General features: G+C 36.5%; 1 protein-coding gene across 1 annotated transcript; it reads left to right on the top strand.

Moving 5' to 3' along the window:
- Positions 1-14,479: 14,479 nt before the first annotated feature.
- LOC118438694 (EF-hand calcium-binding domain-containing protein 1-like) lies at positions 14,480-16,276 on the top strand. Its single transcript, XM_035859279.1, has 6 exons — positions 14,480-14,732; positions 14,812-14,970; positions 15,271-15,419; positions 15,569-15,660; positions 15,743-15,840; positions 15,918-16,276. The coding sequence occupies exons 1-6, from the start codon at positions 14,643-14,645 to the stop codon at positions 16,176-16,178; spliced, it is 849 nt and encodes a 282-aa protein (XP_035715172.1). The 5' UTR covers positions 14,480-14,642; the 3' UTR covers positions 16,179-16,276.
- The last annotated feature ends 6,299 nt before the right edge of the window (positions 16,277-22,575 follow it).

The raw sequence follows: 22,575 nt of genomic DNA, 5'->3' as shown, positions 1-22,575 counted from the left end.
TTATCAACTTCTTACTTTCCTTGGCAAAACAACAAATAAACATTTAGGCGAAAACCTTTCGGAATTTGTCCTTTTGCTCACTTTCCAGAGGAGTAAAATGATATTTGGTTAGCTTGCCTAACCTCCACCAACAAACGCGTTCCTCGATCCGTGTTTGTATGTATTCAGTGGCCGCGGAAGGTGTGGGGACATCGGGGGACATCAGAGGAAGGGTTTATATATGATGATGGGGACATTGAATAACCATGGGGACATTGTCATCCTATCTCCCTACGCTTCGTCGGCCATTCTTCCAGTGGCCGCGGAAGGTGTGGGGACATCTGGGCCATTAAGATTGAAAGATAGCGGAAGGAAGGGTTTATTTAACATGAAATGATTCGGAAATCGAATAACCGTGCGGGCATTGTCCTTCTGTCCCCATGCTTCCGCCGACGCTGCATCATACTCATACATTTGAGTAGCCTGCATTTTCCAGTGGCCGCGGAAGCTGTGGGGACATCCGAGGACATTAATATTGTAGAATAGGATTTATATAAGATGGGGAAATATGATGAGGATATCGAATAACCGTGGGGACATTGTCCCCCTATGTCCCCACACTTTCCGCGGCGACTGGCGGTACATATGTGTAGGACAAAGTAAATAGTGAATAGTCGTTCCATTTTCATCCTCCTATTTGTCACAAGCACAGAGAGAGAGAGAGGAAAAGAGAGGAAAAGAGAGGAGAGAGCAAGTAGTGAACCCCCAGAGGAGCCATGAGTTGAAATTTTGTCCATGAAATGAAAATATCACGTCCTTCCATCTCCACGACCAGCAGCAGATTCTACATTCTCAAAGTGCTCACCATGTTTATACCACCGTAGTCCAAGGAATATTATGTTGTGGACCAGTGAAAACAAAAATATAACCAAATGCGTAATTTCTCCCCTTCTCTTTTAATACATGCAAAAGAATTCGTGCAAATTCTTGCAAAAAATATGTATGTATGCATGCATCTGTGTATGTATGTGCAAGTGAGCAACATATTATTTGTGCATAAAGTGGAGGGTTATGACTTTTTTTGTTAGTTCGTGAAATTTTGTTGGAGTATGACGTGCAAAAAGAAATGACTTAAAATTGAATAAACGACATTAACATTTTCCAAAAAAATTATGCATTTATTAAAAAAACTGGGTTAGGGGTCCACAGTCGCCGACCAATTTTTTGTGATTTTTCGCCGGCAGTATGGGCTGCGTCCTAATTTTGAAGATATATCTGTAAGAAATCGAATTTATCGGCGGCGTGACGTCAATCATGGTCACGATCAAAAGTTGCCCTGTTTTTAATTACAACCCTCATCAAAAATATGCAACCTACTTAAAGACACACCCACAACTCGTCACTCTTTTTAGGGTTTTGTTAACAGGAAAACAATCAACTTCCCTGACCTAATGGTAAGATGCCTAACTTTCCCGTACTCTTTTTGACCACACTTTTACTTCTCTGTTACACACTCCAATCGAATCGTCATTGCCACTACGGTTATGGTTATCTTTATTGGATGACCATTCCCTGCCCTGCTTTCATTTCCAATCACACAAAAATCAGGCAACCATTTCACCCAAGTAAATAAGTAAACCACAAACTTATAAAACGCCTAGAATTGTATGTACATTTGGCTCGTTCATATCACAAAATTTTCGAAAATAAAATCATATCGCCTCCTGTTCCACCACCACCACGTCGGAAGTCATCATCATCATCCTTGCATTATTTCCCGTTTCAAATTTCCACACCCTTTTATCTCCAAAGAAGATTAACATCTCTTTCACTTTGAGCACATTACGGATCAAATAGCAGCCCAGCAACCAAACCTTCCACCACCACCGCACTAACTGGCCCACTAATAATAAGAGATATCCTCTACTACTCTATGGCAAATTAAGGCTAAGTGGGTTACCCCCCTTTTAGTGGCTTTTCTACTTCTCCAGTTACACTCACATACTTTCTCCCAGACAAAATTTCATCCCTTTTACACATAATCCACCCGTCCGTCTGTCTCAGTTTGCCCAGGATGAGAAACTTGATCTCTCTCTCTCTCTCTACTGCTGTTGCTTTCACCTCTGTTTCTTCACTAATAATTGAGGTCTCTCCCAGCGTATGCTCACAGATTTTGAGCAAATTGGTATCAATCGGTTACAAATTTAATTAGTATAAAATTTGCAAATGAATTTTCTGCAAATGCTCAAAATATTTGCATAAAAAGAGGAGAAAATGCGCTTTAAAGTCGACAAATTGTACACTTTCCAAATTTACTGCGAGTTTTCTCCTCTTCGGATGCAAATATCCCGGCGAAACGTGCCCATTGGCAGATCGTGTCTTTCGCAAATTTCATACTAATTATATTTGTAATCGGTTGGCTCTATTTTTGCTAAAATCGGAGACCTCCATCCATACTTTTTAATGCAATACCACTAATTTTTCCGGTCGTTTTTGTTTGCACGATCTCTTCCTCTCTCTCGACTTTCATTCCCATCAATTTTCATGAAATTGCAATTCACACTTGGTTAAATAGCTGAGTGCGGTGTGTGTGGAGAGAAGGGTTGGTTGCGAAGTAGAGTGGCCTTTTTATTTGTTCGAGGACCCTTTAAAAAAAGAGCCACAAGTCCTCACCCCCCTCACGATCCGAGGTCGGCCTCTGTTTACTTCCACTGGTTTCAAGCACCCTTTTATCTATCTACACCGGACATAAAATAAAATCACGGCAGCACACAAAGCGGGGGAAGGAGGGACATATTTCCATTCCAAGGAGAGAGATATGCACACAACGGACCGACAGAAAGAATGTACTGGAATTATGATCCCTTAAAAAATGTAAAGTATCACAGTTATCTAATTTTTTAAACTTTTTGACAAATTTGTACGTCAGTTTTATTATTTTTTGTTACATTTTCAAACCAAAAACTCATCTTTATTTAACTTAATTAATTTCTTAACTTAATTAAAACTTAGTTAATTTTTCCACGTCTTAGACATATTTTTTCAACTTTTTGACAAATTTGTAACCTATTTTTTTTATTTTGATAAATTTGCATACTCAAAACAACTCTTCTTGTAAAGCGTATCACTTGATTTTTGATAGATTCGCTATTTCTTTACAAAGTTTTACGTAATATAAAAAATTGTGCAAAATTTTTACAAATTAACCTTCAAAACCTTTTTCATTTATTAACAAAATTCTACAAAGTATTATTCAAAAATCCACTTCATTTTTTAAAAGATCTCTCCATTTCTACCCTCTCTCTCTCTCTCTGTTTACCCTTCAAGCAAGCAAACAAACATGCCCTTAAAATATGTATGTATCACCCTGCAATGCAACACGTTTATTGTGCTGCTGCTTCTGTAAATTTATATTCATTCATTCATCCATTTCATCTTCCAGGCACTCAAGCCATCTGTGAAGTTTGTCTTTTATTGGGCATCAATTTCCCTGCTCTCCCTTCGCCTTTCTCTACATACGTGCATAAAACGTGCCATATTTTGTACACATCCATCCATCCATGTACATACATACATATTTCATTCAATTGTACTTCCTACTTCCATGTATGTTACATAAATTAAGAGAGGAGTGACGCGTGGAAATACTTTTCATTATTCCAATATAAATAAAAATCCAACAAGTTTTCAACTCAAATTCAAGTAAAATTTGGACAAAGTTTCTGTAAATTTTCCAACTAATCTTGCAACAAGATTTCTGTCTAAATTGGAACACAAATTTATAAAATATGGCCAAAATTTCATTAAAACTTCAGTTAACAAAGAGTCAAAATATCGCATTTTCACGGGAAAGGTAACCCCATTAAAGATGGAACAGCATAATCAATCTTGTCATAATTTTGCAAATTAGCTATTAAAATTTAAGCAAAAAATCATAAAATTTAGACACAATTTCTGCAAATCTCCAGTAACAAAATAATTCATCTTTTTATTATTCGTGAAATTTGACCCCATTTCGGTACCATAATTTATACCCCGAGATCATCATCTTATACCGATTTGGAATTATATTTAATTTACCCAGATTTCTATTAAAATTGGACACAAATTCACAAAATTTGGACAAAATTTTCTCTCAACTTTAAGTCGCATTTTATTTGATTCCACGTCGTGAAAGTCGACCCCATTTCTGCCCCGGCCACAATAATTTATCCGCTGATATCATCTCGTCGTCTCTGATTTACAATAATAATTTACCCAGCCCGAGAAGAGCGTCCCTTATCCGAGGAGAGCCCTGTCAAGTAATCTGAGTCGATTATCATGTCTCGAAATATGATTTATTAGCTTAGCTCGCTCTCCTCTCCGACTCAATGAGGATGGATGACGCAAAGTTACGGAGATCATATTTTCTTCACTAGTCGTGGCAGATGGGAAGTCAGATACTTGACACTTGCTCGCCCATTGCATAAAACCCCAACAACAAAAGTTGAAACAAATGTGTATACCAATATAAATAATAATAATAATAATATGTAGAAAGCCTATTCCATAGATCTGGAATATTAGATAGATAGCGCGACGTATTCCTATGTTAACAATGAAAATCGGATCATCAGTGTTTCGTTTCTTGCGGGGTTGGTACAATTCTTGCAGTGCGAAGCAAGAAATTCAAGAAATTCAAGGTGCAAGAAACTGTTAGAAAATGCAGTTTCTAAAATGTGCAAAAATTTGCAAAAATTTGCCACACGCTATACGGCGAGAAGGAGTTTCTAGTTCCTTGCATTTGTTCCAGATCAAACAAAATAGCTGCAAAAAAACACTTTTGTTCCGCCATTTCTTGCAAGTAGTTACTTTCACTCGGAACACGGTTTATCCCGAAATAATTTTGAAATTTCGATTCTTGAACAAGAACATTCTAATCCAAAAACGGTCGAAAAATGTAATTTCCCTGCACAGCGTCAACTACTTTTATCCCAAAGTACACAAATTTCGATCCTGGAACAAAATATATTTACAATTTGAGCCTAAACCCCTGCCCGAAATTAATTTTTTACAGCCACTTTCCCCACATTTCAGTATATGTGCCCGAAAAAACGACGTCATTAACTATACTCTCATCTCATGAAGTGGAGCGGATAACGAGCAGATTGGATTGGGTGGTGGTGGTGGGGGTCGTACGTAATAAAGCCAGGCAGGAAAGAGAGGTTTGATAAAATAATGCAGATGACATAATGGGAATATTGATGTCATTTCCGAGATAATAATCCAGTTCACGAACAAAAATCAAACACTGCTCTACGTCCACTGGGACTTCCTTTTCAAGGACTCCATCACCCGCCCAGCCATTGTAACGAACGAGTAACTTATAAATTACTAAAAATAAAAAAAGAGGACAAACATCGCCTTCTTGATGAGGAACAACTGGTGTCAAAAATCATTAAATCATTCCAATGTTAATGTTACGAATGCATTTATATTTACAGGGTTTCCTAAAATTTGCACCATTTTTACGGAAAACCTAAAACAAAATTGCACATTTTTAAGTGTAAATTGCACGAAATTACTTTGAAAGCTTGCCAAATTATGTGAAATCTGCAAAAAAATGTAAAAAAAAATCTAACCGAACTGTGCCACATAAACCGATTTTTTTGGTGTAATTTTCATTTATTTAAAAAATTTGCAATTTTTTGGACACGAATTTTTTCAAATGTGTGTGTATTTTAATATTTCCGAACAAAAATCTGCGATAATTACATATTTCTTACTAAAATACGAATCTGATTATTAAATATTTTGAAATTAGTCCAATCTATAAATAATTTTAGATTTATTAGAATTTCAGTAAAATGGTAAAAATTTTGAGTAAAAGCTCTCGGAGATTGTATATCTTGCAGATTTTGTCGAAGATTTCTAGGAAATTTTGAACTCATTAATTTAAATAGATGGAAACGTTTGCAAGGTTTTTAGTCAGTCAAACTAAAATATATTTTTGTACATGTTCGAACCCGATTTTTAAATATTTACAAAATATTTGAATTTTCAAAATCCATTAGATTCAGATTCACGCACCAAGAATTGTAAAAATTTCTAGCAAAAATTTCAGGAAATTTTGTTTACTATACTTTCCAAGTCTAGATAAAAAAAATAATAATTTATTGATTTTCACCGAAAAACATGACATAGGGCCAGAACGAACAGAACGAACCCTGGTCATCCTTCCAACATTTTTCTTCCCTGATTAATGCAAATGAATAAATTTCATTCCTCCAATTTGCCCAGGATCACTCCTTACAATTATCCAATCACAAAAGTTACGTCATCTCACACTTGTCCCTCACATCACGTGCGTATCACTAAAAATATATATTTAGATAATTATAAATTACCTCTTAATTCAGCCCTCTCACTGACTCCCAGCGTATGCTCTCCGATTTTGAGCAAATTGGCCTCAATCCATCTCAAATTTAATTAAGATGAAATTTGCGAAGGACACGATCTCGCAATGGGCACGTTTGGCCCAGATATTTGCATCCCAAGAGGAGAAAATGCACAGTAAAGTCGACAAATTTTACACTTTGCAAATATACTGCGCGTTTTCTCCTCTTCGGATGCAAATATCTGCGCCAAACGTGCCTATTGGGAGATCGTGTCCTTCGCAAATTTCATCCTAATGTCTAATCAACCGTTCAAAATCCGGGAGTATCTGCTGGGAAACCTCCATTGTCACCACTCCTAATGAAATAATGAAAAAAATAATTCTGAAAACGGAGCCCAGGGAATTTTATTCAATCCAGTCTAAATTCAAAAACTGGAATAATAACTTGCCCCCTTGGGCTACATTTCAGAAATTTCCTAATTCTTAATTCCCCTCAATTTAAGGAACATTCATTCACACAAATTCTTCCTACCCATCATCTCAGCCTATTTTCCTTCATCGCAAGGCACCAACAAGAATTCTGCCCACCCCCAAAAAATCCCTGCCTTCAAGAAGACCCCTACTTTCTCCTCGTTGCATAAATGAGAAGAAAGTAAGAACGTGTTTAGTGAGGAAGTACGACACTTGATTAAAATCCTCCCGGGACATTCTCCTCATTTGCAAGAAGAGAGAAGGCTACAAAGCAAATTCGGGTCGTGGGGTGGGCGGGTGAGACAAATTTCGGGGTCTCAATGTGTTGAATTTAAATATGGTTTCTGCCTCAGAGAAGAAAAGAGAAATTAGTTTCGTTCATCTCACGACTTGCGGGCAGGAGGAGAAAGCAGGCGCCGCGGAATCGTGGCGACAATGTCCCCACGGTTATTATCATTTCCCCACGTTATACAAACTCGTCCCTCCTTTATCTTACAATTTTAATGTCCCCCGATGTCCCCACAGCTTCCGCGGCCACTGGGAGAAAACACACACCCAACGGAAGCTTAGAAACCCAGCGGAGGATGTGGTTCTCTTACGTCTTGGAGAAAACAAGGCAGTACTAAATTCTCCAGAAATATGGGTCTACTTACGTCATCATAACATCTCGGGTGATAAATTACTATGCATTTTTTTATTTGCATTTCTGCCAGTGTTTAGTTGTAGTTCGGAATTTATGGCACGCCTTTTTGCCCTTTATAAGGCATACCTGTTCACTTTCATTCATTTGAGTGATTATGAATGAAAATGAATTTCCTTTGATATGAATGAAAATGATTGAAAGATTCCATCATTTCGAATGAATGACTGTGAATGAAAGATTTCTCACTCATTTCATTTTGGACCCTATGCTTAATATATGGGGCGAAGTAAGAAATGAAGTCCAATGAAGTGAAATGAACTGAAATTAATTTGAACCAAAATGACTGATTGTGAATGAAAATCTTCAGTCAGAAATCTGGATGACTGACTTTTGAATGAAAACTCAATTTTTGAACAGGCATGTTATAAGGCCGATATTACAATAAATGACACTCCTAAAATTCCATGCATAAAATTTTCCTACCATAACCTTAAATACATAATTCGATCTCGTTGTAAATACCTGCAAATATCCATATTTTTGCCATGATTTGTCATACTAATTGCCCCGCAACATTGCAAATTCTGTCATTATAGCAAAATCCAAGATTCTAACGCCATTCATAATTTAAATTAATATTCATCTCGTTAAATCTAAATGTAGATACTCCGTTCTCCTTAACAGTATTTAACTCATTCATTTAAAAAAAACTGAAAGTACAATGACACGCGAAATATCATTATTTCCTAGATTTTTATATTCTCTTGCTAAGAGAGCATTTAGGATGACATTCTTTACATAGTTGCCCCTTATTCAAATTCATAAGCCCAACATTACAATAAAAACTGTATGACGGAAATTCTACTAATTTATTTTCATCCCATAACTCAATAGTTTGGTTTACAGGATTTCTGAAAAAAAAATTATAGATAATATAAACTTCAATTATTCCGTCGAATAATCGCTCACTTGATTTCTTTAAAACAAAAATGTTACTCCGTCGAATTTCTCAGAAACTGTTCTGAAAAACACTTGGCTATTTTTTGGTCACGCTTCGGTTTTCTCGGCTCCTCTTCTCCCATGAATGTCAACTTTGAGGAGAAAACCGGAAAGAGGAAGGGTTGATTAGGTATCTTATAATAAACGGCAGGCCCAAAATTTCAGGAATTTATTCTAAATTTCGAAAAAATTGACTTGCTTTCTTGAAAAAAAGAGAAATGTAAAATCCACCGAATTTGTGTCGAATTTCATAGAAATTCTTCAGAAAAAACTGTAACCAGACAGCTTTCTTGGTCACGCTTGGGTTTTCTCCTCTGCCATGAATGTCAACTCAACTTTGAGAAGAGAAAACGGAAGACAGAGAAAGGGTTGATTTTTTTGAGGGTGATCTTTCTCGGAGAAGAAGGAAGGAGAAGGAGAAAGGCGATCTTTCTTTGGTGGAGTGGAGTCTATAAAAAGTCCATCTCGGGGTTTTATGTGGGTCGTTTACAAGGGGTATAAAAAGAATGAGGAATTCAAACACAAGGACCCATTACCCACCAGCAATAGATACTCACACCAATTTTACGACTCAACTATTTCCTCCTCCACTACCTCCACTTTTACGCCGCCTTAAACGATTCCTCTCCTCTCTACTCTTCTTTCTCGAGATAAGACGGTAAAGAACAAAGTAGAGCAAAACATTTCCTAACAATAATTAAGTTTCTGGGAGGAAACGTAATATTTCTGGACATCGATTCCATGCACGTTTCGGGAATGTTTCTTTTATCACGTTGTAAGCCAAGTTTGTCCAAAATTAGAGATTATAGCGGGTTAATTTTGCGTAAAAATGAACGATTACATGTAAATTCTGTGCAAAATTAGTTGGTACATCTAAATATTGTGCGAAATTAGCGATTAAACCTTAATTTTATGCGAAATTAGCGATTGCATCTTAATTCTATGCATCTAAATTTTATGCAAAATTAGCCAGAATTTTGTACAAAAATTAGTTCTGTAGAAGTTGTTATTTAATTCAGAAACATGCATTTTTCCCAAAATCTCCTTTCCTTTCCTTCCATTAAATAAATCCATTTCCTAAAAAATTTCCAATTTCCACCCAAAATGCAAATCCTCTCCACCAAATAGATGAGACTACACACATAATTTTTCCTTCTTATTTTTTTAACCTTTCTCTCTCTTCGAGCCAAAAAAACGAGGCAAAAATCTAATCTTCGTGTCGTGCCATGCAGTCTGCCTTTCACTCTTTCCTAAGTATCCATACATAGCTATGTTACATCGTTTTTGGGCTTGTGGATGGGCCTGGATGTGGATTAGGCTGGGCGAGATATAGATTAAGTACGTAGCGTTGAGAACATTTATCATCAGCCCCAAAGGGCCCAACTTTTGATAGGAGACACTTCAATCCAATCCACTCTCTCCACTTGCGCCGATCTCTCTCTCTCTTGTTCCAACTCCATACCCAAGCATAGGATACGATAGGACGGAAAATAAGTCGGAGAAAACGTCCTCATTCTCATCTCATCTCAAATTCGATTCAATCCAATCCACATTTTCATACGTTACGTAATGTCCTCTCTCCTCCCCCTAAATAAGGATCCGTGCTGTAGACGAGAGAATTATGTAATACCGTAAAAATATTCGGATTATGGCCCGGGCTAAAATCCGTAGTTTTGTGTAAAGTTAATTTTTGGTACTACTTTTTTGGTTAAAATTTGTCCATTCATTTGCCATTTTCCAAAATATTTAAATTTCCCCAAAAATGAATCTGCAATTTGTTTTTTTAATTTCAATAGTTTTGTATTATAAAAAATACTTAACTTTACATTAAACTATGAAAAGTTATATTAATCTGAAACTCGTGAAATTCACGTCATTTTAGAAATTTACATTTATTTAAAGACTTTATTTGACTTGGGGTAGAGTGAGATTAAAAATGTATAACCGAATGTTAAAATTCCAGTTAAATTTTAAAATCAAGGAGACAGCAATAGGGCTACAAATCCGAAATTTACGGTACTGCTTTCTCACCCTCTCTCTCCTTCCCATTATCATTACCAACATACGAAAGGGATGATTCTCTTCTTCTGGATCGGGTTAACTTTTGGGGTCTGTCAATTCACAATTTTCGAATCCAGTTTCACTCTTAATTTCTGACTTTTTTTTTAAAATTCACCCCACACCAAAAAGAAAGACAATGATGCTCCACGAACGAGTGACAATGTCACCTCACTCTTGCTACAGAATTCCACCCCTTGTATTACCAACTTATCCTGCTCTTTGTGCCTCTCCCGTCCACCCGATTTATTTTTTTTTCTAAAGAAACTTATTCTCTTATATATTTCCACGTTTTTGACCCTATCACATTCTCACATAATTTGTCCACTTTTCTCAGCAGGCTTGTCACCCCGTTTGGGGAATTGTGTTCCCCAAAATGAATGGGATGACCAGACCACCCAACGACGACCAAGAATGTCAAACAGTGAACAAGTCATGACCGGACTTTCCCCTTCTTCAAGCGTCCGGCTCCTTCTTTTCGCATACTTTTCACGTCCGAGGTCATATTTCATACAGAAAATTTGTTGTAAAAACTTCAACAAGCTGAAAAAAGAGACGTTTTTTTAAGATGAAATGTGCCCAAATATTGCTCTAGTATTTTGACTCCTTGGATTTCCAGGGCTGTTAAAGAACCGAATCTACACCTGGAAGACTACAGTCTTACCAAAATACACAAGATACATTTTTAAATGTTTTTTTTTATACAAAAATAGAATATTTTGACGCATGAGTAATTAATTATTACGAGAAAACATGCACTTTGAGCTTAGTTTTTCCCAGGATTTGGATTTCCGGGGGTGTTACACCTACAAAAAGGCGAAAATCTACATCGAGAATACAACAGTTTTACGAAAATAGGAGGTTTTTGAAGAAATTAACCTTTTTCACAGTCGCGTACGCACAAGTTTTCAAAATTGTAAGAATTTTACACCGAAAAATAAAATTATGCCGAGGTTTAATTATGTAAAAGGATAGATATAAAATGCTCAGATTCGGTTGTTTTAGTGTCCAATCCTTGCATTTTTAAATTTGTGCGTACGCGACTGCGACAAAAGTTAATTTCTTTATAAAACCCGTATTTTCGGCCTTCTCCACGTAGATTTTCGCTTTTTTGTGGGTGTAACACCCCCGGAAATCCAAACCTTGCGAAGAACTAAGCTCAAAATACATGTTTTCCCAAAAACTTAATTTTGCATGCATCAAAATATTTCATTTTTAAAAGAATTCTGAAAAAAATGTATTTTGACATCGACAAAAACTTAATTTCTTTACAAAACCTCTATTTTCAGACTGAGTTCTACCTTCTCCACGTAGATTTTTAATCTTTTTATGGATTTAACATCCCCCGGAACCCAAACCTTGTTAAAAATTAACCTCAAAATACAAATTCCCTGCCAAATTGAACCCTTTCTCCCTTTTTAAATACTCAATTCTCAAAAATTAAAACTATCCCACCTCCTTTCTCCAAGAGAAAGTAGTCCAACTTTTCTCACCATGCCCCTCACACCCACTCTCCCATTTCCTCTCTCTCTCTTTCTCTCTCTCAGTTTCCACCAGCTCGTTAAAAATCCAGAAAGTTGCCCATTCTCCATTACGCCGAATTACCATAGGATAGGATGCAAGCAATCTCCTCTTTCTCACTTAAAGGAGTAAAAGTAAGCACAGTCAAGAATTTCCTTCCTAAAACGCTCCCCACCATCAAGATCAACTATTGAGCAATTGAACCTCTTATCCCACACTTTTAGTTGCTCTTTCTCTCTCCTTTCTCCAGACCAGAAGAGAGAAAAAATTGAGAATTCCATCCAGCAGCAGAGAGAGAAGAGAAAAGAGAGACGTCTGTCCTGTCCTCCTCCTTTATTTTTGTGGGGCCTCCTCTGGGACCTGAGCCCATTTTAGGACTCAACCACCGCACCGTCTGCTCCAGAGTGTTGCATTATGTTCCCGAATTTCGTATGATAATCAGGTCCAGATAGATACAAAATTCAAATGATGTCGTGTCATCCGTTCCGTAGCCGAATTTCGGCTACGCGTCACCCACCCACCAAAGAAGAATGTATAGACATAGTTACAAAACTTTGGAATTAAAGTTCAAAATTATGAGAAATTTTTAACGGATACAAATTTGAGTGGGCAAAGCAGAATATGTTTATAAATTTTTAATTTATATTTATTTTATATTTTTTTAATGTGTTTTCATCGACGAAGCAAATCCGAATGGTATCTATTACCTTTTAAGCAATTCAAATTCATCACAATTTTATTTTTCGGTGTCGAATCCTTACAATTTCTGAAAACTTGTGCGATAAAAGTGGATTTTGTTAGTCAAGAAAGGTCAAATGATTAATGTCATGTCATCCGTATTTCCGGTGCTTGTCCCATGGTCACAATAAAATTCTGACCCTAATTATTACCCCACATTTCTACCCGTTGCAAGTACAAAATTCCACCCGTCATCCCAATTTTACTCACATTTATTTTCCCACTTGCCACCCACAAAAAAGTGGACATGGTTACAAAAAAATTATGCTAGACACCACGATTGCTTGACTTTTAGTGCCTAGTTACCCTTAACGGTTACGACAAATGGTCGAGTTAAAAATAAAATAATTATTTTTAAAATCTTTGGTTCTTCTCCCATAGGCGACAGAACCAACTACTTTGACCTTTAATGACTTTTGAACGGGCAGACATAGAGACTTAATTCTTTAGGATGAAATCATCCTAATTTTTAGCTTGATTTTTTAAGCTGAAAATCTCGAGGGTACTATTTCGAATAGTAAACTTGAAATCTCCAGCCTTTATGTAGCCCGAGTCAGACTGCGGTTATTGGTCAAACCAAACATTTTCAATGAAATTTTATTGTACCAAATGCATTTAAACTTGTGGGGTGCATATTTTTTTAAAATCTGTTCAGCCATTTTGTCTATCGTGTTCCGGAAGGACATATGGTTCGATAAGAACTGACTGAGGCTAAAAAGAAAGCAACTTTGTGGGGCCTTTTAAGATTGCATTATTCACTGATTCTAAGAGCAGGACTCGTAACGAACATGTGCATATATTTTATTTTTGGCATAAACCATTACAAAACACGAACTTAATAAACTCTGAAATTTTTTCCTATTTTAATTCATATTGTTACATTAGGAGCCATTACCAACTTTTCTATCAAATTTCTGCTCGATATGACGAATTTGAAAAATTGGTATGGGTCATCCCATAGGGTCTGAAAATACTTTCAATTCATACTCTTCCATTAGTAGCCTTCCTTAGCAATCCCCACAAATATTTCAGCTCTATTGGATGAGTTTTAGATATCGGTATGGGTCACCCCCTAGGGTCCATCCAGATAAAAATTTTTACAATTTTACTTTAAAGTATTTCAGTAGAAACCATTATCGACCTCTGTACCGAATTTCACCTTTCTACGACGATTTTGCAATTTCTATACATAATACCCGACAAACTTATATGACCCCCACCGGTCAACCACTTGTTTCGCTTATCTTTGAACTTAACTCCTCATTTGACCCATACTGCATGCGTGCAAAATTTCAACTCAATCGGATTAGTTTTATAACAGTTATCGCAAGACGGACAGACGGACGTGACGAGTACATAAGCCCTGACTCGGGCTGCACACTGGAGATTTTAAGTTTACTATTCGAAATAGTACCTTCTAGATTTTCAGCTTAAAAAATCAAGCTAAAAATTACGATGATTTCATCCTAAATAATTAAGTCTCTATGTCTGCCCATTCAAAAGTTATTAAGGGTCAAAGTAGTTGGAGACTCAAACGCCGTTTTTGAACCAACGATTTAAAAATGAATGTTTTATTTGTAACTCGACCATTTGTCGCAACCGTTAAGGGAGACGCGTTACCTAGATACTTAAGGTCAAGCAATCGTGGCTAGACACAAAATAACAAACAAATTTCTGAAAGTGTCTGGCGCAAAAAAAATCCCGACAAAAAATCCCATCATCATCATCATCTCGTGGTCAACCGACCCTATTCCATTTAGCTGACCACACGTTCAGTCAAAGTCAAAGTCCAACTCCACTAAACCACCCCATCGATATATTTACCACCCACCCCCTCCCCCCCAAAAAAGCAGTACGATGTCCGCCCCCGTGAGGATCGCACAAACCCACAAACTCCTCGGCATGGCGGAAACATTGAGTAAAACGACGCACTTCAACACCGAAGAGGTACTAACTAACTACCAATTACGCAAAAATTACCACGTGTTTTACAATAAATTTTTCCACGTGTTTTTTTTCCTTACAGTGTCGCTTGCTCGTCTTATTCCACCAAAAACTCGTCTCCTGCAACGGACCCTTGGATCGTCTCAGGTTTCGGGACGTGCTCCACGTCACCTTCGACATCACGGACGACATCATGCTCGACCTTTGCTACAAAGCTTTTGACCGAGATAATGACGGCGTGGTAAGGACCGACGGTGGGTCACCGCATTTGCATAATGTCACCATCCCCGGGATTTTTGAATAAACTCGGTAATGCGTCAAAATATGCAAATGAGGTGACACCGGCGTGGTAAACACGTGGAATTTTTCCGTTGGGTCACCTCATTTGCATAAATTTCACCATCCCCATTTTCCGCCATATGGGGCTTCCACGTTGAGTAAAATGCTTCAAAATATGCAAATGAGTTGACACGCCGGAATATTCCACTACATACACATGTGCAAATAATATTTGCAACAAAATTCGCACTGTTTCCCCCAGGTTGACGATGCTGAATGGACGAGAGGCTTGTCGGCCATGATTCGTGGGAGTTTGGAGGAGCTGGTTGAATTTGTGTATTTTGTGTACGACATGAACGGCGATCGCTCCTTGGCCAGGGAAGAGTTGTACCATTGTCTCAGGGGATGCATGTAAGTTGGAAAATCGTGTCTTTTGCAAATTTCACACTAATTTGCCATCGGTTAACACTAATTTGCTAAAAATCGAAGAGAATACGCTGAGAGACCTCAATTGAGAGTATTTTCGGCAAAATTTGCATTTTTAATTTAAACTTCTCCAGGCACCCGGGCTACGGTATCGACGCGGACGAGTTGGAAGAGTGCGAGAGAGAAATTGTGGAAATCGCGATGAAAAAGTTGGACGTGGATCGAGGTATTCAGCAAAATTTTTCAAAATTTATCAAAATTATCACAATTTGCATAATAATTCACCAAAAAATCACCCCAAATTTCAGACGGTCAAATAACCTTCCCAGACTTTCAGAATGCCGTGATTACTGATCCCCTCCTCCTTCAGGCGTGCGGACCGTGTCTTCCATCTCCTAAATCTACGGTTCGTTTTTTTATTTTGAAATTCCCATCAAAATTCCCATCAAAATTCCCCCTAAAAATTCCTCCTCCTCCTTTTAGGCCTCCTTCCTAGCCCTGATCACGCTCAAGTACCGGTCCTACACGGGGGTCTGGGCCGTCCAGTGGAACCAAGCCGTTGAAGGGCACCACTCCAAGAGGAAGAGTCACGTGGCGCGGGCGCGGTCGCACTCCTTCATTCGCTCCAGCATCTCCACCGCGTCCACGCTCGCCAGCCTCGCGCAGAGCAAGATGGCCATGAAGGGCGGCGGAGGAGCGTCATCACCGCTGACCATTAAGGATGCCGCCGCCGCGAAACCATGATTTTTAATACTTTTTTCGCGAATTTTTTTGTAAAAAATGGACACAAATCCGAGTAACCTTTGTGTAAAAGTTATGTTATTTTATGTACTCGTGTGTATGGTTGAATGCAGTAAAGGTGATGTCAATGATAAATATGTGGTTATCGTGTCATTCTTTATTCAATTTGAGGGCGGAGGAGGGCATTCAACGATGTCGCAAAATAATAATTGTTTCTGGTGCAAGTAACCACTTGGAAGAAATAACGGCAAGAAAGTGATTTTTTGCAGCTGAAATAAATGCAAGGCGCTTAAAACTACTTCCGGCCCTTCATTCCTCGCGCGGCTGGATAGCGCATATTTCTTGCGTCGCTTGCTTTGCAGTACAAGAAAACGTAGTAAACTCGGAAGAAGCCATCTACTGAAAACTAAAATGATTTTTAGCAAAAAACCATACTTTTTTATGTCAGAATACATATTCATTGTTTTCATAAAAACGTATCTAAATCCACCCCCGAGAAACATTCAGCATAAGTTTTTCTATCGTAAAAATACCCTACAAATCATATCATGTATTTACATGCGTAGTAAAATTGATGTCAATAAGTGATTGCATACGTACTGCATTTTATTGTGTGCAGTAACATATGTACGTATCTTCTCCTTGAGATGTCATTCTTTATCCAATTTAATACTTTACTTTGTCACCCGACCCAAGTAGTCGAGTTACGTTGCGTTACGTCACATCCCTTGTTTCCGGGAATAAAGGAAAAGAAAACGGAGTCGCAAAAGAATAAAAAAAGGGTTGTAGCTTGATCTGAATAAATTTGTGTCGGGGAAGAAGAAACGCCCGAGGAAAGTGGGAATAATGATGTATCTAAATGTATTCTGGAGGAAGACAAGGCTCAATTTTACTTACATGACTTTACCAGAGGCCGGTTATGTATTCAAATATTTTCAACTGTATTATTTAATGACGACGAACAGTCAAACGTTGTCGGTGTGTTGTCAAAATTGAAACTTACAAGGGAACATACCGAGGTGTCCAACGAGTTAAGGGTCGACACCTATACCAAAATGACCACAATACATGACTTGTTGAACAAACTGAAGGAATTTCCGTGTAAAATTCACTTTTCGTCAAGTTGTGACGACATTTGTGACGAGCGCATGACCATCCGGTTGCCAGTGGGAGAGGTCGGCCGCTGAACGATCAGGTCGAAGAGAACAGAGAAGCGTCGTCGTCATCAGAGATTTCAAATTCTTTCAAATTTTGAAAACATCTTGAAATTTTGAAAACATTTTGAGAAAATTTTGAAATTTTGAGAAAATGTTGAAATTTTGAGAAAATTTTGAAATTTTGAGAAAATGTTAAAATTTTGAGAAAATTTTGAAATTTTGAGAAAATTTTGAAATTTTGAAGAAATTTTTGAAATTTTGAAGAAATTTCAAATTTTTTTCAAAATTTGAAAGAATTTGAAATCTCTGATGACGACGACGCTTCTCTGTGACCTGATCGTTCAGCGGCTGACCTCTCCCACTGGCAACCGGATGGTCATGCGCTCGTCACAAATGTCGTCACAACTTGACAAAAAGTGAATTTTACACGGAAATTCCTTCAGTTTGTTTAACAAGTCATGTGTTGCGGTCATTTTGGTATAGGTGTCGACCCTTAACTCGTTGGACACCTCGGTATGTTCCCTTGTTAGATCACAAAAATTTCAAAATATGAATATTTTGAAATATTTATTAGATTTCTAGGTTTTGCGAAAAATATATTTCTCGGTTTCTACATATTTCTAGATTTTGAAAAAAAGCTATTATTTAAAATTTAAAAAATACATAAATTTTACTACAGTACACTCGCAGTATTTAATTTCAGAGATCGGTTATATATGTATTATTATTCTCACCTTTTTCAATTGATATCGACCGACTATAAAATTTTGTTGGTATATGTTCCCTAACTCACTCAAAATTTCAAATTTTTTTTTTACATATTGTCACATATTTCTAGATTTTCGAGATTAAAATTCGAAATTGATGATAAATGAATAAAAATTGGGTATGTAAGAATTAGGGGACAATTTTGTTATAAGTGAAATAACAAATTTTCACGGCAAGAAAATAAAAATTGGTAGATTTGAACGCCAAAAAATGGGAAATTATCAATATAAGTTTAGCCAATGAAATGAAAGGTTTTTTCAAATTTGTCTTGTAAGTAGAAACAGAGGACGGTTAAGGATTTATTATTCTCAGCTTTTTAAATTGATGCAGACCTACAGTCAAGCTTTCTAAGTAAATATGCTCCCTAACTCGCATAAATTTCGAAATATTTCCACACATTGTTACATATTTCCAGGTTTTCAGACATATTTCTAAATATTCCCGTTATTATTTGAAAAATACTTGAATCTTGTACAAATTCTATTTCTAAATATTCCCGTTATTATTTAAAAAATACTTGAATCTCTTACATACATATTTTTTCAAATATACAAATATTTTGGCTATTTTTCCCCATAACTATTAAATCCATATTTCACCTTTGTTCCTTTCTAAATACATATCCGCTCTCTGCTCATGATGTAGCTAGAGAAATGTATTCTGTCGGAAGAGAAGGCTCAATTTTGCTTACAACTTACATATCGTGCATGACTTCATACATGCTCGGCCCGATTTACATATGTACCTAAGATACGTGCCGGGAAGGATTCATTTTTTACATTTTAAGTATTTTCTTTTCCTTCTTTCTTTACTCTTCTTTTCATCCAGTTAAAAAGATTTGCTTTGCTTGACTTGCCCCGAATTAAGGCTAACCTGATCCCCACCTCTCCTCCTCACTTTTATTTATTTCATTTCTTGGAAAAAATTGGATTCCGACAGCCTACTGGATACTAATTTTTTTGAATTATTAACTATATTTAAACAATTATTGTATATAAAAAAAACATTCCTTTACACGATTCACTTGCCATTTTTTCAAAATAGATTTCCTCCAAAAATTAATTGTCTAGTTTTTCAAAAATTAACACTTTACATTACCGCGTGAAAAGTGCATTTATCTGAAATTGATGGAATTTTAGAAATTTTAATTTAGAGACGCTTAATACGAGTAGAAAAATGAGATTAAAAATCAACTCAGGAATTATTCCTCTAATTAAACAAAACTTCACATTTTGCAGCTCAAAAATTGTGCAATTATGACGTCTGATTTAGGAATAAAGGAATTTAGGATAAAGGAATTAGATAAATATTTCCCGTTTTAGATAAATATTTCCCATTTTAGATAAACATTTCCCATTTTAGATAAATATTTCCCATTTTAGATAAATATTTCCCGTTTTAGATAAACTTGTTTGCAAGCGCGAAATTCAAAGATGATCTTCACCTCTTCCCACTTTTATCTAATTTCTTGAAAAAAATTGGATTCCGACAGCCTACAGGAAACCTTATTTTTTTGAATTACTAAATATATTTAAACAATTATTATAAAAAATCCTTTACCCGATTCCGAGTCACTTGTCATTTTTTCATAATAAATTTCCCCGAATTTTTTAACTCGATGGTTTTGTAATACCAAAAATTAGCCTTAATAATAACACTGAAAAGTTTCATTTACGTGAAAACTCGTGAAATATAGAAATTTGTATGTAAAGTCGGGTATAAAAAAAGTGTGAATAAAAATCAATTCGGGAGTTATTCCTTCGTAATTAAACAAAATCACATTTTATTTTTTTTAATGTGTAATTTTAACGTCAGAATTCCTTAATAACTAAATTAACTTAACAAATAAACATATCCTTTAGGTAGATTTGTTTCCAAACTTGAAATTCAATATTTTTCCTAGTTATTAATTATCCAACCCAAACAAAATAATAATTATAACAACGCAGTTATTCCGCCTTAAAAATGCTACCCTACGAAAGAAAAACAAGAGCTGAAGATAGCATCGCATTTTACAAACTTTCTCCTTCTTTTTCATCCCACCAAAAGACCTCGACGACCCTGATGACGCAAATCATTTCATTCTAATTCACATACCAGCGGCACAAGAAAATCCACAATTTGCATTGCAAATCGCTCCCGTTCTCTCTCTCGGCATGAATTTTAATCCACTTTTTAAAAAAAGAGAAAGCAAGCGAAGAAACGCAGTCAAAATTTAACCAAGTCTCATCCTCATCCCTCCAACACTCTAAATAAAGTTTTATAAAATTTTCGCCAGGATGAGTAGAATGACAACAATTATGTAAAATTTATCCATCGTTGTGGAAAATTGGTCCAACTTCTTGTAAAATTTGTCCCACTTTTTCTAAAATTTGTCCCACTTTTTCTAAAATTTGTCCCACTTTTTCTAAAATTTGTCCCACTTTTTTGTAACATTTTTCTCTACGTTGGACAAATTTTGTAAAAAAGTTGAACACATTTTACAAGAAGTTGGACAAAATTTTGCACAACTTTGGACAAATTTTACATCATTCTTTATTTTATTCGACCACTTTGTCTAAATTTCACACAACTTTATTTGCCCTGCATTATATAACCTTTCCCCAGAAATATTTCGATTTTTTTGGGCACACTTCCAGCCTTTAATTTTAACTCCAGAGTTTTATTTTATGTTTACGCGGAGATTGGACAATTTGTAGGAGAGAATGAAATGAAATGCAATCCAGTGCAGTGCAATGAAATGAATGGGTCGTGAGTTAATTTAGATTAGGTGCGATGAATGAGCCAGCTCGATCAGCTCTCTAGCGATTCCTCCTAATTTATTGCACACGGAGTAAGCAAACTCTATTATTTGTACATCCAATCCACACCCAACCAACGGAAGGCTATAAGGTGAGAGAAAGCTTGAAGTTAACTTACACCCATTTGTTCCCTGTATTTTCCTGCCTTTTCCTGCCACCAATTACGTATCGAAGGCAGTATCCGAGGGGAAACTTATTGCCTCACTAAATACATTATTCTCCAATTTTGGGAACAAATTTGACAAAATTTCGGGGCAATTTTTCACTCAATTTTTCTCATAGAATAAATGCTTTTTCGATCCTTTCCTAATTTTTAATTCGACGCTTGTCAAACAAATTTCATGAGGTATTATTATTAACTTAAATTATAATGCAATATTTCTTTAGTAAATTTCTGAACAAAATTGAAAAGTCTGTCAAAAATCTGTTACATATTTAATGCAATATTTCTTGAGTAAATTTCTAAACAAAATTTTACGTCATCCACAAAATTGAAGAGTCTTTGTTACATATTTTACTTTTAAATGATGCGAGTATGGGGAAAGTTTTATTAAAATTTTCGCCTAATTTATTTTCTTTCTGTCTCATTTCCACCATAATTTACCATTCTAACAGAACATTTCAAAATTTCTGGGTATGTATAAATTTTCAATTTTTCTCCCAAAAATTGATCAGTCTTCTTTACATGTTATTATTATCACCATAATTTACAATACTACGAACTGTAGATATCATTCCTACCCGAAAATACCATCATCGTCACCGTCACAACAATACTGTTCTCTCAATTGCACCGAATTCTCGGTAATAACGGAGAAGCAGGAGCATCTAGACAATTGCCATTCTCATTCCTATTACGTTCGGAATCCTCTGGGGTATTTTGTATCCCAATATCCGACGCCAGCACCACCAACACCACCACCACCCCACCATTTATTAAGGGATGAAGACCCTTTATAACATGGTTATGTCTGTCCGTCCGTCCATCCATCGGTCCGATAATCCTTGAACGCAAGGACACACAGACTTGAAACTCTTAACGTGAGTCCTTTTCGTCATGGGACAAGGTAAGTTCGAAGATGGGCACTATAGATCAAAAAGGTCAAGGTTGGTCACACCCGTCAAGGTCCAAAAGGTCAAAGTACATATGTATATCAGTTTAAAAAGAAAATTAATCCCGAATTCAACAATGACTTCCGTTTTTGACCTCCGAGGTCACGAAATTCGGATGAAACTTCCAATCAACCAAATATATATATAACACATATCCCGTGCTTTCACCCCTTTGTTACATGCGTTGTACCGATTTATTTATTTCTTCCCAGTTCCTAGTTATTTGTTCGCTCCTCATTGTTCACAATTTGTGCTGTCTTTGATTGCAATCTACGTACGTACGCGGGAGGGATGATGATCATCAGAACGGGGATGATGATGATGACATGGGTGAGCACGGAATGAAATGAGCCATCCGTGGAAATAATAAGGACAATAAATCCAAACCATGTCACACAATTACTTCCAACGCCCAGTTAACAACTGGAAAATAAACACACTATTCCATTCATTTACTTCCTCACCAAATAAATAAATTGACTGCTGCAATGCAGGCAGAGAAGAGAAAAGCATACGAGTTTTAATACAAAATTATGCTCCAATTTGATCTCTTTTCGTCAG

The sequence above is a fragment of the Folsomia candida genome, unplaced genomic scaffold (assembly GCF_002217175.1).
Source record: "Folsomia candida strain VU population unplaced genomic scaffold, ASM221717v1 Fcan01_Sc024, whole genome shotgun sequence".
Lineage (NCBI taxonomy): Eukaryota > Metazoa > Arthropoda > Collembola > Entomobryomorpha > Isotomidae > Folsomia > Folsomia candida.
Note: the sequence above shows the minus strand (reverse complement) of the source record. Positions and strands in the feature narration are given on the sequence as shown.

What these genes read in the sequence shown, in the direction of transcription:
- LOC118438694 (XM_035859279.1), top strand. Translation starts at nt 14,643, where the DNA reads ATGTCCGCCCCCGTGAGGATCGCACAAACCCACAAACTCCTCGGCATG. An exon ending in CATTGTCTCAGGGGATGCAT is followed by an intron (nt 15,420 to 15,568) that starts GTAAGTTGGAAA and finishes AAACTTCTCCAG; the next exon opens with GCACCCGGGCTACGGTATCG. An exon ending in TTCCATCTCCTAAATCTACG is followed by an intron (nt 15,841 to 15,917) that starts GTTCGTTTTTTT and finishes TCCTCCTTTTAG; the next exon opens with GCCTCCTTCCTAGCCCTGAT.